The sequence below is a fragment of the Triturus cristatus genome, chromosome 6, assembly GCF_964204655.1.
Source record: "Triturus cristatus chromosome 6, aTriCri1.1, whole genome shotgun sequence".
In the NCBI taxonomy this organism is placed as follows: Eukaryota; Metazoa; Chordata; class Amphibia; order Caudata; family Salamandridae; genus Triturus; species Triturus cristatus.
Window position 1 is genome coordinate 157,729,562 of NC_140589.1, and position 16,764 is coordinate 157,746,325.

Genomic DNA, 16,764 nt, shown 5'->3' on the forward strand with positions numbered 1-16,764 from the left:
GGGACTTCAACGCTGTCTACTCGCCCCACCTGGACTCGACGGGTCCGGTCTCCTTGACCCGCGTCGCCCGTGCAAAACAGCTCTCATCTTGGGCAGAATCACAGGGCCTCTGCGATGTCTGGAGGATCTGGCACCCGCAGACGCGCCAATACACCCACACGTCGGCGGCCCATCACTCCCATGCCCGGATCGACCTCATCTTCGTACCCTCCACCGATTGCGCGGGGGTGCGGGACGTACGCATTCTCCCGAGGGGCCTTTCGGACCACTCGCCAGTGCTCCTCGCTCTCGGCCCCCCCCCCCTCTCTGCCCGTCCGATGTGGCGTTTGAACGCCTGGTTCCTCCACGACAAGGCTTTTCGGAAGGCGGTCAGGGGCGAGATAGCCGACTATTACTCTCACAATGAGGGCTCTGTCATCTCCCCTGCCATCCTGTGGGAGGCCGGCAAGGCGACTGTTCGGGGCGCCGCTAAAGGGCATCTGCAACGCCAACGGCGGGCTCAATCCCAGAAGCTCGCGGAATGCGAGGCCCAAGCCTTGGAACTGGAGCGTAGTCTGGGGGACTTAGATGATGCCGCACGGTCTCGTCGCTTGGCCTTCCTGCGGGAAGAGATTCGCCTACACTCCCTGGAGGCGGCGAAGATTCTATGGCGCTCCTCGGTGGCCCGGGTGTACGGTTGGGGAGACAAAAACGGCACTCTTCTCCACCGCCTGCCGACCTATCCTCGGGCGGGCAGGATCATTCGAGCCATCGCGGACCCTGCGGGTGGCATCCACACGGCCTCGGTGGCGATAGCCCAGGCGTTCGCTGACTATTATTCCCAGCTGTACCGTCTCCGGCCGTCCACGCTCTCCCTAGAGGAGTTGCTGGGGACAAGCGGGGCGACGCTTGCGCGGCTGCAGCCTGAGGTTTCTGAGGCCCTTGCTTCGCCGATCGAGCTGCAGGAGATTGAAGGGGCGATCGGCCGCCTGGCACCTGGGAAGACCCCGGGACCCGACGGGTTCCCCCAGGAGTACTACGCTCACTATCGTGAGACTCTGGCCCCGAGGCTTCGGGACCTCTTTGCGGCCGTGGTGGAGACGGGTTCGTTCCGGCCCGAAACGGACACAGCAACCATAGTTGCCCTCCCCAAGACACAGCCTCCCTCGCGGTCCTGCTCCGACTACCGGCCGATATCCCTTATTAACACCGAACTCAAAATCTATGCCACGGTCCTGGCACAGCGGTTACGCCTATCGCTCGCCTCCCTGGTCCACCCGGATCAATGTGGCTTTATGCCGGAGCGGGGGACCAGACACTGCCTGCGGCGCCTCCACCTCGCGATGGCGCACCGCGGCCGCCTTTCCCCCTATCTGGCCCTCCTCTTGGTCGACTTTGAAAAGGCCTTCGATTCCGTGGGATGGGCGTACTTAGGTGACGTCCTGGAGCGTATGGGCTTCGGTCCCCGGTTCCGTGCCATGGTAATGGTCCTATATGCGCACCCGCGGGCCCGTGTGTTGGTCAATGGGGCTCTATCTCGCCCGTTTCCCATAGGTCGGGGGACGCGCCAGGGATGTCCGCTCTCGCCCCTCCTTTTCGCTCTGGCGATGGAACCCCTGGCGGCGCTGATTCGCGCGGATCCCGTTCTTCGCGGATGGGAATGGCCAGATGTGGCCCCCGACAAGATCGCCCTATACGCGGACGATGTCCTCCTCTATCTTTCGGATCCAGCGACCTCGGGACCCCAGGTCCGCCGGATCCTCCATCGGTTTGGCCAAGCGTCGGGTCTTCATCTGAACCCCAAAAAATCCGTTCTAGTCCCGCTACACCCGTCGCGGGAATGTTTCGACTGGCAATCGGATATTCCCCTCCGGAGACTCTCCTTTAAGTACCTGGGGATTTGGGTCACCCTCCTTCCGGAACTCTGCTGGGCCCTCAATGTGGCTCCAGTAGTCAACAAAACCAGATCAGATATGCTCCGGTGGCAGTCCCTCCCATTGAATCCGCTAGGGAGAGTCGCTCTATATAAGATGATGATCCTCCCCAAGTTTCTTTACATGCTACAAAACACTCCATGCCCTTCTCCGCGCCCGTGGTTCCGAGAACTGGATAAAATGGTGACCAAATTCCTCTGGGGCGGCGGTAGGCCTCGGCTGGCCTTGGATCGATGCAGGGTCCCCTCCTATGACGGCGGCCTGAGCATGACTAACCTCTACCTTTATTATCTGGCCACCCAGCTATTGGTGATCCATGACTGGTTCTCGGGGGGCTGGGGCGACCCGGCTTATCGACTCGAGGTGCACTGCCTCGGGTTCTCCTCCATCCAAAACATGCTCTATGGCACAACGGTCCCCCTGTCACTCCCCGACGTCGTGCGGGCTCCCTTTCTCGCGAGGCGCGCGGCCCTGCGGCACACTAGATGGTCGGGGACGTCCACGCAACTCACTCCGCTTTGGCACGGGACATGGCTGCGGGAGGTGGTGGGACTAGCGGGCTTTCGGCAGTGGGATCTTCTTGGTATCTCCTGTCTGGGCGATTTATGGCGTGGGAGCCGCATGTGTTCCTTCCAGGAGCTTCAGATCCGCTTCTCGCTGCAGCCCTCCCAATTCTACCGCTACCTTCAATTGCGCCACGCAGTCCGGGCTCACGTCCCTCTAGACTCCAGACTGCCTTCCCATAGCCCACCTGAGGCTCAGGTGATGTTGGGGTATCTGGGGAAGGGGGGTATATCCCGCATTTATAAATCCCTGATTAACAATACCCCGGTGGACTGGAGCGGGCTCAAACAGCGATGGGAGGCCTGGGTGGGACCCCTGGATGAGGCGGACTGGGGGGATGCCCTTATGGGCCCTCGGTCGCTTACCACCTCCGCTAGGCTGCGGCTCATCCAACTCTATTACCTCCACACTGCCTATCTGACTCCGGACCGCCTGTATCGGGCGGGCCTTCGTGTGGACGCCTCCTGCACTCGTTGTGGGGTGGCTCCGGCGGATTTTTTCCACATGGTGTGGTCTTGTTCCCGTCTAGAGGACTACTGGGCAGCGATCGAAGCCGAGCTAGCGGAGGTCCTGGGATGGGAGGTTCCCCACGAGCCTAGAATGGCCCTGCTGGGCATCATGGACGGGATGGACGGGTACCGTAACGAGAAGTACTTCCTCGCCACTGCCCTTATGGTGGCTAAGAGAGATATAGCGGCAGTGTGGTCACAGCCGGACCCGCCCAGAGTGGCTACCTGGAGTAGAGGGGTGGATTGGTGTGCGGCCCAGGAGCGGTCGTTATATGCTGCACGGGGCTGCCCCAAAAAATTCCGCAAGATATGGGGGAAATGGCTGGGGGGCCTGGTTTGAAGGGTGGGGGCGCAGAGGGTGGGGACGGAGGATGGGGGAGGGTGGGAGGGTCTTTGCAATTGTTTATTGATGCTTCCCCGATTGAAGTTACTGATGCCTTGTTCAATGCACTGCTGTATATCATTCTTGATACTGTTCTTTATGCCGCAAAACACAATAAAAATTTGTTTATCAAAAAAAAATAAAAAAAAACTGTATGTCATGTATATCCTGTATCACGCTTTGGGCATTATGATCAATGTTTCACAAAGTAGAACAGATTTTCTTCTCACATCTGATGTCATATTCCCAGACACTCAGTATGGGGTCATACTCAGGCACAAGTATGACCCCTTGTTTTGCGTTTGGCCTAATCTATTTGTCAGTATTCTGGAGCACATTGTGCTTTTTGGTCACATTGATTTTGACCTTTGAATAAATTTGGGGGAGCAGAGGAACTGCTTCGCATGTTTTAAGGCCTCCTCTGCTTTCCTATTGATTTTGTCTAGCAGATGAATAACAAGGAATCATATGCGATCACCCTTTGGGGCTCTCCAGCACTGGGAGGCTTGGTAAGTGATTGCTTCAGTTGGCTTCTACTGTGAAAGTAGTTTTTGATTGACCACTGTATATGGATCATGGTCTCTTGATTACTGTTACACAGGATGTCTTGCACTTTTGGTGCGGTCCTGAGAAAGACCCCATTTAGATGACATGAGTAACACATGTTGATCTAGGGGTCGAAACGTCAACGCTTTTATAACCAGCAATTGGACTACTAGCATCTGGTTTGGATACACTTCTTATCATTGCCCTATCATTAGATGAATGTTGGTAACTGGATCAGACCCAAGTCTATTGATGAAGAATTCAAAACATCTATACTGGAGGATTATTTTTTGAACTACTACTGTTTCTGCACTGTACAAGCACTTTACTGCCATCACTCCTACACATCCTGTTCTTTTTGAAAAGTATTCCCTGAAACATTCTGTATGATATGGAAAATAATTTATACTGTTTAAATGAATTGGAAAACACATTATTGTGCCTGGTGGTCATCATTTAAGTATTGGGTACGAAACAGGGTGGAGAAAAGATAAAGGCACTCCATATAATGATGTAAATGCTGATATAATTACTCTGACAGAACCACATGTGTTTACTAGGGGTGAATGGAACTTGCAGAGTTTTACTCCGCGAAATTCCACAGTTACCTGAATCCTGGTGGATTAGGGTGATCTGCAAATATTATTGCAAGGCCTCAGGCCCCTACAGACTATTCCAGTTTAAACTCCTGAACATATAAATCTTGGACATTAAAAGAAGGGGAGCAATACTAAAGAATGAGAAATGATAAAGTTACAAATTAGAGAGTGCATTTCGTGTAGCCAGACTAGAATGTATTTATTGAGTTGTTTCCTTCAGAAAAATATTTAAAATATTTCATCCATGTCTCTAATTCTGGCTATTATTTTTAATTATTTTCTATATTGCCAAATGTTTTGAAACTCCAATTCGAGGAGGTTCTTTCAATGATATTGAAAGGATGGCTATCAAAAAGGAAAGATGCTAAAATTAAGCTACACAAATGTACTTATAATTAGACTGTTATGGCTTAATTAAGAGATCAGTGGTAATGAAAAATCCTCCGATTTGTGGCGGAATTGCTAAATGTGGAGGGGAATCTGCTAGTGGAATTTCATCCGCCTTGATATCAGTATGGACGAAGAGATCCAACTTGTGGATTCTCCTCTGGATATAATTTTTCCTTTGGGAATTCCATGTTGTTTCAATTTGAATTGTAGTTATTTCATAGTCATTTAATAGCTTGCATAATAGCTTGCATTGCATACATTTATCATACATTAGCCTTCTTTAAATAAACCATTATTAGTATACATAAAATATTTTACAAAAGCCAATCAGTGAGTCCATTGACCTTTTGTTGGTACCTTTCATTATCATTTATAATTGTGTTTTCCCGCACAAATCTAATTCAGGAGTTTAGGGCCTGATTTAGGCTTTAGCTGTTGGTACTCTGTCTATCAGGGTCGCAGAGAACATTACTTCCCCCACCCTGATGGACAACTGTCCGTCAGTTTTTGAGATGACCGCCAGCCTAGCAGTCATTCTCATGCCTTCAAAGGGATCACATTCATAGCGGTTCCCTTCAAGGTACAAAAAGTTGATGGATGGCCACTGTTGGTTTTGACTACAGTTGCCCACATTTTAAAACGTTTTTTTGTCTTTCATAAACAAACTCCCACGACATGAGTTTGCTTCTGAAAAACAAACAAATAATGATACCTTCACCCTAGGAGTTTTCTCCTAGGGTGTGGTGGTCTGTGGTATTCTGCTTTTGTGCCTCCTTTGTTGAGGTTGCTAGGGATGTGTTCTATAGGTGAACTCTCTCCCTAGTGAGAGAATGTTGTTCTTGAAAAGCTTTTGTCAGTTGGCCTTGACTGTTGGTGGCTGAGGTCCTTTGCATGAGATGTACAATAAACTTATGCTGATTCTTCAACTACTTTTGGTCTCCTGCGAGCTACTTATCCTGATGAGAACACCTCATGGTAATTATTTGTTTTCTTCTATCCTTCACTGACAGGTTTCACATGGCCGTGACGGACAGAAAAAAAGGATATTACACCATCCACCCTAAAGAGGTGGGGTCGGTGGTACAATGCCCTTCCTCCAATGGCCCTTACTTGATCGTGCCGTTGAAGGAAGCTTTCCGTTGATGGAGTCAACAGGATCTTTGTTTACAGAAACCTTTTGGTGAATGTAATCCATCGTAGCAAAGTAGCCTATCGGCTAAACTCTAAATGAGGTCCTAAGCCTATTTTAGACACTTGGAGCAGATATGAAACTAAGGTTGGGTCAATGAGATCTGTGATGAAAAATGATGACAAAAGTGTCATCTGTGAGAAAGAATGTACCAAATATTAAACATAGACAAAAGTGGAAAATTGCCGAACTGAACACTATAACAAGGATGGAGATCAGTGTATGTCAAAAGCCAGTGTTTCTGGTGGGGATGTGGCCATTGTGTTTAGAAGCAGACTAACAATGTAAGTACTGAAGAAAACATTAGAGGTTCTTTATTACAATTTGGGTTGGTTCAGCTACAAAATACAATCCCCCATTCTGATGTCTCAGCAGGACTCACCGTTTTTCGTACTGTCTGCTGAGTTACTCGCTTTGCTAGGATGGGAGCGCATGCTCAGACCTGGCAACTGTTCGGACGAGCTCTTTCTCCGATTGTCGGTCAGAAGTGGCTTGAATGCTTCCCGACCCACGCCTACCAATACATTGGAAGAGTGCAAAACAGTCTGGATGTTGTCAACCTGTAAAAAAGAGAAAAACTGCCACTTAAAGCTTGTGATAAATTGGTAACCACTAGACAACGGTTCCGAAGTCAAAGTTTCTGAGTGTGTCGAGTAAATGCAATAACACCAGAGGGATTCAGTGGCGTAAGCAGGGAAAAGAGCAGAGGAAATTGCACAAGTTTTACTCAGAAGCCTTCTGATTTCAAAAAACTTTTAGGCCTGGTATTTTAGAGTATTTTGCACATCTAAGTGCAAGTTAGGTGTGCACAATTTCCAGTTTGATGGACATCTTCAATTCTGATTCGGCATGCATGCCCCAGGCCAGTAACGGGGTAGGATAATCCCTATATTCACTGGAGTGTGGTGGAAAGAATATCTCCACAGTAAAAATACTTTCCTCATGGAGAAAAACAAGGTAAGTGGTAAGTTAAATGCATTCTATTTTTATGTATTCTATTTGCACACGTGGAATCGTACACCTGATAACAATTTCTTATGTAGCTTTTTTACACATAAAAGCACTAGCATAAATCTATAACATGTTCTTTAAATTCTTTGAGATTCCAAAAATTGGCAGACTCTACAGCATTAAAGAACAGATTATAACACAGTTGCATACACAAAGCAATGTAACAACACAATACATAACTGGGCACTTCACAACAAAACGGTCAAACAAATTGCAACACAACAACGACAGTACAACAAACTCAGATTGCAGTAATAGAGCACAAAAACAACAGAACACATCACCACCAGAACAAAATGCCACATAACAAATGTGTGCAAATGTTCTTGTAACACATTACCACCTCCAGACTCCTGGTTTCATAATACAGTAGTAGAGATGTTTGTGGCAAGCAATGCTTTAATGTACCACCAAGGGTATGAAATTGCACCAGCCAAAAATGTTTTGTGATGCAGTCCATGTACTCGTGAATCTCTGAGACCTTTGTTTTGTTCATATATGTTGTAAAATGAACATTCATGGGCATCCCATCCACCTCTGGCAATGATACAGCCACTCAGAGACTATCTTTATTTGTCGACCTGCACCTCCAGCCATTGTACAGGAACTTCCATAATTTTTTAAGGATTCCAGTCTCTTCCTTCAGATTATTGAACAATTAAAGCAAACCTGCACATTTGATGATGGCACTCTTCTCGCTACATTTGATTTTACATCATTATACACCAATATACCACATGAGGATGGGGTTATGGTGTTATCTGAAGCTCTTAATAAAAGAACTGTGAAAAAGCCATCAACAAAGGTGCTTACCAACTTTGCAAGAGTTATCCTTAAATCCAACAATTTTACCTTCAATGGGAAACATTATCTGCAGATACAAGGGACTTCCATGGACACTTGGATGACTCCATCCTATGCAAACATCTTCATGGGCAAACTAGAGGACTATATACTTGCTACTTCTAGCATCAAACCACTGGCATGGTTACGAAACATTGATGACATGTTTATAATATGGAATGCAGGAAATAGAACTTTGGAACAATTTGCAGCTTATATCAACAGTTTCCATCCTACCATCAAATTCACCAGCAGCCATTCTAAACAGAAGCACCATCTCCCCTTTCTGGATGTGCTACTCACCATTCATGAACAAAACAATTACAACTGATATGTTCCACAAGTTTACAGATGCTCATTTGTATCTAAACTGGGCTTCATGTCACCCACACCACACTAAGCTCAGCATCATCTACAGCCAAGCACTCAGAATAAGACGCATCTGCAGCAGTGAGGACACCTATAAAGACAGGAGCTTGCTGCATTATTTAAAAGGCGAGGCTATCCTCTGCATATCATACAGCAACAAATTGACAAGTCCTTGCAGTTACCCAGGAAAGCACTTATTTGGAATACCAACAGTAAAAACAAAAGTGACAGAATTCCATTTGTGATTGACTATCATCCATCAGCTCCTAACTACAGAAATATAATGCAAAAAACATTTTCCCTTCCTGTCCACTTGTGAAAAATTGTAAAAGGTTTTTTCAAAAACCGACAGTCATTGTTTGATGCAGAACTTCCAAGTTACGATCTCTTATTTGAAGAGCTGAACTCAAGCAAGGTGTAACAAATGTAGTCGTTCATTGCTGTGACTCTAAAAGGTGCACCACATGTGAATACATTTTACAAACACTATTAGTTTTACAATCACTAACTAGTTCTGTTAATAGGAGGACCTCTGGTGTAAGACAGCATAATTAATGTGATTCAGTGCCAACACCAAAGCTGTAAAAAACAATATGTAGGCCATACAGTGACTGATCTCCGTACATTATTCAGGATCCACAAATCAGCAATAACTAATAAGAAACTTGACCAGCCTGTAGCCAATCATTTTAACCTTGTGGATCATTTACTATCAGATTTGTAGATTTTCCCTGTGGAACATGTCGTAAAGGAAGAAGTACTGGACTTCAGAGAAAAGTTTTGGATGTACTGTTTAAAATCACTGCATCCAGATGGAATGAACAATACTGACAATACCACCTGATTTTTGCATATCTCAAGAGATATCAGAATTTAATTGATTCTACCTTCCTAATGGAATCTTCAATCATGAGCTTTTTGAAAATCCAGCAGTTTAATCTGTGCAGTCACTGAGCAAACCATCTTGTACTACCCGAGGAAGTCAGACGCTGAAACATTTTAGTGAAAATGTATTTTTGTTCTTTGGTGAGTCCATCTGTTTGAGTCACTTCTTTCTTGGTTATTTCATCTTTTTATGTATCCTTTTGTGTGTGTGTATGTATATATATATATATATATATGATTCAAAGTCAGCCGTTTCGTGAGCAGCACTCGCAGGCTGGCTGTGAGCTCACAGGCGGATCGAGCAGGGACACGGGCCTCAAGCTCCAGCCGACGCGTTTCGGGCATTACGCCCTTCTTCCATGGGCTTTTACCAACAAGAAAATGGCACTGGAGACCACCAGACAATCCCCTCAGTATTTATTGAAAAATAGCGCACAGGTGAGTATCGCGCTAGGCATTGTGGGACTGGTGGTTCAGAAAATTAAACCTCAGTGGGTTGTAACCAAAGTGTCCCTGCTCGATCCGCCTGTGAGCTCACAGCCAGCCTGCGAGTGCTGCTCACGAAACGGCTGACTTTGAATCATTTTGAGTGGCCCTGGCCTGGGCCACGAGCGAGCACCGTCACAGGATCTTGGTGAGTCCGCTGAAGTTACCACTTGGACTTCGATGCGGAGCGGGCTGAATGCTGTGCTTTTAAACAGGAGGCGAGGCTGTGGACAATTGAGGGGTGCCTCGTACGAACTTTGCTTCCCAAATTGAAAGACTTTGGTTACAACCCACTGAGGTTTAATTTTCTGAACCACCAGTCCCACAATGCCTAGCGCGATACTCACCTGTGCGCTATTTTTTCAATAAATACTGAGGGGATTGTCTGGTGGTCTCCAGTGCCATTTTCTTGTTGGTAAAAGCCCATGGAAGAAGGGCGTAATGCCCGAAACGCGTCGGCTGGAGCTTGAGGCCCGTGTCCCTGCTCGATCCGCCTGTGAGCTCACAGCCAGCCTGCGAGTGCTGCTCACGAAACGGCTGACTTTGAATCATTTTGAGTGGCCCTGGCCTGGGCCACGAGCGAGCACCGTCACAGGATCTTGGTGAGTCCGCTGAAGTTACCACTTGGACTTCGATGCGGAGCGGGCTGAATGCTGTGCTTTTAAACAGGAGGCGAGGCTGTGGACAATTGAGGGGTGCCTCGTACGAACTTTGCTTCCCAAATTGAAAGACTTTGGTTACAACCCACTGAGGTTTAATTTTCTGAACCACCAGTCCCACAATGCCTAGCGCGATACTCACCTGTGCGCTATTTTTTCAATAAATACTGAGGGGATTGTCTGGTGGTCTCCAGTGCCATTTTCTTGTTGGTAAAAGCCCATGGAAGAAGGGCGTAATGCCCGAAACGCGTCGGCTGGAGCTTGAGGCCCGTGTCCCTGCTCGATCCGCCTGTGAGCTCACAGGTGGCCTGCGAGTGCTGCTCACGAAACGGCTGACTTTGAATCATTTTGAGTGGCCCTGGCCTGGGCCACGAGCGAGCACCGTCACAGGATCTTGGTGAGTCCGCTGAAGTTACCACTTGGACTTCGATGCGGAGCGGGCTGAATGCTGTGCTTTTAAACAGGAGGCGAGGCTGTGGACAATTGAGGGGTGCCTCGTACGAACTTTGCTTCCCAAATTGAAAGACTTTGGTTACAACCCACTGAGGTTTAATTTTCTGAACCACCAGTCCCACAATGCCTAGCGCGATACTCACCTGTGCGCTATTTTTTCAATAAATACTGAGGGGATTGTCTGGTGGTCTCCAGTGCCATTTTCTTGTTGGTAAAAGCCCATGGAAGAAGGGCGTAATGCCCGAAACGCGTCGGCTGGAGCTTGAGGCCCGTGTCCCTGCTCGATCCGCCTGTGAGCTCACAGCCAGCCTGCGAGTGCTGCTCACGAAACGGCTGACTTTGAATCATTTTGAGTGGCCCTGGCCTGGGCCACGAGCGAGCACCGTCACAGGATCTTGGTGAGTCCGCTGAAGTTACCACTTGGACTTCGATGCGGAGCGGGCTGAATGCTGTGCTTTTAAACAGGAGGCGAGGCTGTGGACAATTGAGGGGTGCCTCGTACGAACTTTGCTTCCCAAATTGAAAGACTTTGGTTACAACCCACTGAGGTTTAATTTTCTGAACCACCAGTCCCACAATGCCTAGCGCGATACTCACCTGTGCGCTATTTTTTCAATAAATACTGAGGGGATTGTCTGGTGGTCTCCAGTGCCATTTTCTTGTTGGTAAAAGCCCATGGAAGAAGGGCGTAATGCCCGAAACGCGTCGGCTGGAGCTTGAGGCCCGTGTCCCTGCTCGATCCGCCTGTGAGCTCACAGCCAGCCTGCGAGTGCTGCTCACGAAATGGCTGACTTTGAATCATTTTGAGTGGCCCTGGCCTGGGCCACGAGCGAGCACCGTCACAGGATCTTGGTGAGTCCGCTGAAGTTACCACTTGGACTTCGATGCGGAGCGGGCTGAATGCTGTGCTTTTAAACAGGAGGCGAGGCTGTGGACAATTGAGGGGTGCCTCGTACGAACTTTGCTTCCCAAATTGAAAGACTTTGGTTACAACCCACTGAGGTTTAATTTTCTGAACCACCAGTCCCACAATGCCTAGCGCGATACTCACCTGTGCGCTATTTTTTCAATAAATACTGAGGGGATTGTCTGGTGGTCTCCAGTGCCATTTTCTTGTTGGTAAAAGCCCATGGAAGAAGGGCGTAATGCCCGAAACGCGTCGGCTGGAGCTTGAGGCCCGTGTCCCTGCTCGATCCGCCTGTGAGCTCACAGGTGGCCTGCGAGTGCTGCTCACGAAACGGCTGACTTTGAATCATTTTGAGTGGCCCTGGCCTGGGCCACGAGCGAGCACCGTCACAGGATCTTGGTGAGTCCGCTGAAGTTACCACTTGGACTTCGATGCGGAGCGGGCTGAATGCTGTGCTTTTAAACAGGAGGCGAGGCTGTGGACAATTGAGGGGTGCCTCGTACGAACTTTGCTTCCCAAATTGAAAGACTTTGGTTACAACCCACTGAGGTTTAATTTTCTGCACCACCAGTCCCACAATGCCTAGCGCGATACTCACCTGTGCGCTATTTTTTCAATAAATACTGAGGGGATTGTCTGGTGGTCTCCAGTGCCATTTTCTTGTTGGTAAAAGCCCATGGAAGAAGGGCGTAATGCCCGAAACACGTCGGCTGGAGCTTGAGGCCCGTGTCCCTGCTTGATCCGCCTGTGAGCTCACAGCCAGCCTGCGAGTGCTGCTCACGAAACGGCTGACTTTGAATCATTTTGAGTGGCCCTGGCCTGGGCCACGAGCGAGCACCGTCACAGGATCTTGGTGAGTCCGCTGAAGTTACCACTTGGACTTCGATGCGGAGCGGGCTGAATGCTGTGCTTTTAAACAGGAGGCGAGGCTGTGGACAATTGAGGGGTGCCTCGTACGAACTTTGCTTCCCAAATTGAAAGACTTTGGTTACAACCCACTGAGGTTTAATTTTCTGAACCACCAGTCCCACAATGCCTAGCGCGATACTCACCTGTGCGCTATTTTTTCAATAAATACTGAGGGGATTGTCTGGTGGTCTCCAGTGCCATTTTCTTGTTGGTAAAAGCCCATGGAAGAAGGGCGTAATGCCCGAAACGCGTCGGCTGGAGCTTGAGGCCCGTGTCCCTGCTCGATCCGCCTGTGAGCTCACAGCCAGCCTGCGAGTGCTGCTCACGAAACGGCTGACTTTGAATCATATATATATATATATATATATATATATATATATATATATATATATATATATATATATATATATATATATATATATATATATATATATATATATATATATACATACACACACACACGTATATAACACACACACACTGGCAGTCTTATATTTCAGCCACACTGTCCATTAAAAAGGTATTTTTTGATTTACTTATAATATTTGACCCCATGGTTGTATTTGCCAGAAATGTGGCAGTCTACTTGTTTAGTCTGATAGTTTTATGAAGATCCATCCACAGGAAAACATAGTTAAGAAGAAGGAGGCTTTCTCATTTTAGCTCCCATAAGAAATATTGCTCCAGTTTACAGTCTGAACACCAAACTTGTCTTGAAATAGAATTTCTCTCTGAGTTTGAATTTCACTGTCAACAGTGTTCAAAACTGTGTGATCGATTATTGTTCACTATATAAAACTTCTTGACCCTTCGCAGTGGACTTACCACATTTTGGCATTACCTTCCAGGACTCATTTAATGTGCAATGGCTGTTGTCTGTTTATATGTAGTGCACTCTTTCTGCCACCTGTGACCACCTCTTTTTATGGAAGGCCACAGCCAGACTGCCCTTGCGGATTCAGTGGCACATATGTACTTACAAATACCTAACTTGTGTCTAAGCTGTGTTTTAATAATATGTGTGTACTACTCAGACAGACTTCACAAAGCAGTTCAGAACATTGTAGGGTGCATGCAGTACCTGGCTGCAGACAGTGTGCTATGTACCGGCCTGTACAGCCATTACCTGTGGCTCATGATAGCTATTTCTAAATGTTATTAACCAGTGGTTAATTTGTGAAAAACAAGTGCCGGGGCTCTCGTCAGGAGGCAGCTTGGCCCAGTCCATTGCTCCTATTAGCCCAGCTTATAAAAGAACTAACTACTAACCATGAAATCCTAGAAGCGGGGAGAGGAGATGGCGTAGCGGCCAGAGCCGCCACCTTTGGAGCTGGGGAACCAGGTTCGAGTCTCAGCGTTGGCTCAGCATCCTGTGATTTTGGACAGATCACTTAAATGAATAAAATAAAATGAATGGGTTCTTAACTGGTGCTCATTAAAAGCGCATTTATTTACTTGTATTAACAGCGCGGAGCCGCTGTGTTACCATTGGGATTGAGCAGAGGTTCCCCACATCAAAATGCACCCCATGTCTAAGACTTATAAGTGGTATAAGAAGTGTACATCCTCAAACCAGGTAATGATTGTACCAACCAGGCACACCTCACCTTACCCACTACATGAAACTCTCAGAGCATCAATGGGGTAGATAAAGTGAAGAATCTGGTGCCACATGTTTTCAACATGGGCAGTCACATTTAAAGCTTAGCAAATTTAGGGGTTGTTCAGTGGTACCCAAAATGCAGTTGTGTAGGCTCAGATAATGCTGGTTGTATGTCAGAATATCGATAGTTAAATTATCTAGTATCTTACTTACTCATACTACTGACCTAAATATCCTTAAATATTACTTCTTTGTAGATGTTCTATTTTAACTTCAAGGGGTGATATTTTTGTAAACGATATTTAGGTGATTATATTTTTGTTAGATTATCTTTAAGCCACGACAGTGAGAGAGTGGCATCCCCTGCAGAGATAAAACTTGACAAAGCTTGTAATCGGGCCCTTTGTTTGACTTTGTTTGGCACTTTTCCTCCTCGACTGCCTTGACCTCATTGTTAGGCCTGTGTGGCGTCATCGGTGTGCCAGAACTGTTTTACACTTCACCAGTGGCTGCTTCTACCTCATTGTTTTACACTTCACCAATGGCTGCTTCTACCTCATTTCAAGTCCTGAATGACCACTCCATGATCATTTCACAGTGACCTCACTCTTGTTGACCGCATTACTTTTAAACTAAATAATAACAACGCCGCAATCAAAATATTTTGTATTCCCAAGGGAAATAGGTACATCGATATGTGTTGTTACCCAACTTTTTTAGGTCTTGCCTATGGATAGCTTTAACTGTCTCGCAAGCCATTTCAGGTCTTGCATAGAGACAGCTCTAGTTGTCTCACGAGCCTCATGTTTCCCCCAAAAAATTACTAATAAAAATACACCATAAACATATATTCATATAGCAGCTTTCGTTCTGTCCTCTTCATCCACTGGTCTGTTAAAATGTAAAGCCCGTTTTTCTTCCACCTATCACAGCGTAAAGCAAGTGGCAGTCGGTCAGCCCATTTCTGTCATTGGCTCTTTTGACTGCAACTGGTGTCATTTTGGTTGTGCACAAACATATAAAACCGAGACCACTTCAGTACCACGACTAGTGGACCAGTCTGCTCTTATTTGTACTTTTGTTTCATGTTTTTGAAAATGTATTTTTGCGATGGCTCATTTTTTAACTTTTTTTGGTGGAAACATGTGCATGCCGCTTTCAGATAGTGCATTTGCACTTTTTTCTTTCTTTAAAATGTTAATGTCTATTGCACATTGCATCTGCTGAAAAAAGAATAAATAAAACATTATTGCAGGCTTGCAAAGGCCAGACCGTTTTCTTTTGCCAATGCCTTTTCATTCTGATGTGAAATAGGTATACCAGCAACACTGCCGCAGCTTGCATGGCTTCTTCACTGCACTGACTAGCCCCTTATGATATAAATGTCCATACACTTGTAGTTTTTACCGATTAGTGTGCATTTTCTTTGTTGTGGCTCCATTTTCACTGAAAACAATATGACTGCAGAACACAAAAGTGTTATCTGCGAAAAATATGTCTTCAAAATCTTCACAGCTGGGAAACCACTGTTTGCAATATTCTATACGCTTTCACCTTCGCCTATCATGGATGACAAGATGAAAAAAAAATAGATTACTGGACAGTGCAATCCACGTGGCAGGTCTGTCCTGTCAGATATTGGAACACTGATGGAAAAGATCTAAAAAATATGTTGAAATATTTCTCCCACTTTATTTACAAGTATTATGTGTGATACTAAGGATGTGTTGTATGAGATTGTTAAACCCAATGGTGCACTCAATAAAGTGTGTTGGTGGACAATACTTTGATGTGCTTATAAGCTAGCCATAACTATAGTCACAGAGAGAAATACCTCCTCTCAACTGCACAATTAAACATTACAGGAGGTGGAGGGTTGCACTAACTTATGCTAACCTCCTTATGGGCTATTGAGAAAGGGCCAAGGCATCATCACACAGTACTGGGACTGCACAATGCTGGTCATTTGTTTTTAGAGCACAGATGCAACTTTACTTGAAGCTTATTTGAGTATTCTGCAGGACATGGGATTCAATATGAATTTCATGTAAAAAAATCAGTAGAGATGTGGCTCTCGTTTTAAAATGTTAGACGGTTCACAGCGAATTTCAGCGGCAGTGTTTGTTCAGGAGGGACACATGAATGAACTTATCCCTTATGATGAACTAATGAAAGAAGAAACTTGTGAAGGGAAGAATATTTTCAAAAGGAAGCAAATAATATTATCAAAAGGTTGTTAAATGGAAATTAACCCATTTTAGAGGTCCTACAACAATGTGACCTCTTTGGAAAACAGCACGAAGAACTATTGATAAAAGAAAACCTGGAATCGTAATCCGCGACAACGCAATGCAATATAACTGTTATTAAAAGGTCAAAAATGACTTCATATAGCTATCGAATCTAAGGGGAATGTTAACAAAAAGTCTCCAAAATGTGACTTTTTATTTAAGGGCCTAATTACGAGTACTCGTGGTGGGGGTCTGACCACCGCTACACTGCACACCTGCCTGCAGTATTACAAGTGTGGCGTTCAGACCGCCACAG

At 46.3% G+C, this 16,764-nt stretch overlaps 1 protein-coding gene across 2 annotated transcripts in view; it reads right to left on the bottom strand.

Moving 5' to 3' along the window:
* The window catches only part of RP1L1 (RP1 like 1), a 181,226-nt gene that overhangs the window by 41,365 nt on the left and 123,097 nt on the right, over nt 1-16,764 (bottom strand). For both annotated transcript variants that reach the window (XM_085610419.1, XM_085610420.1), the window contains exon 3: nt 6,475-6,652. In XM_085610419.1, coding sequence (XP_085466545.1) covers nt 6,475-6,652 — 178 coding nt within the window. The remainder of the gene's footprint in view (nt 1-6,474; nt 6,653-16,764) is intronic.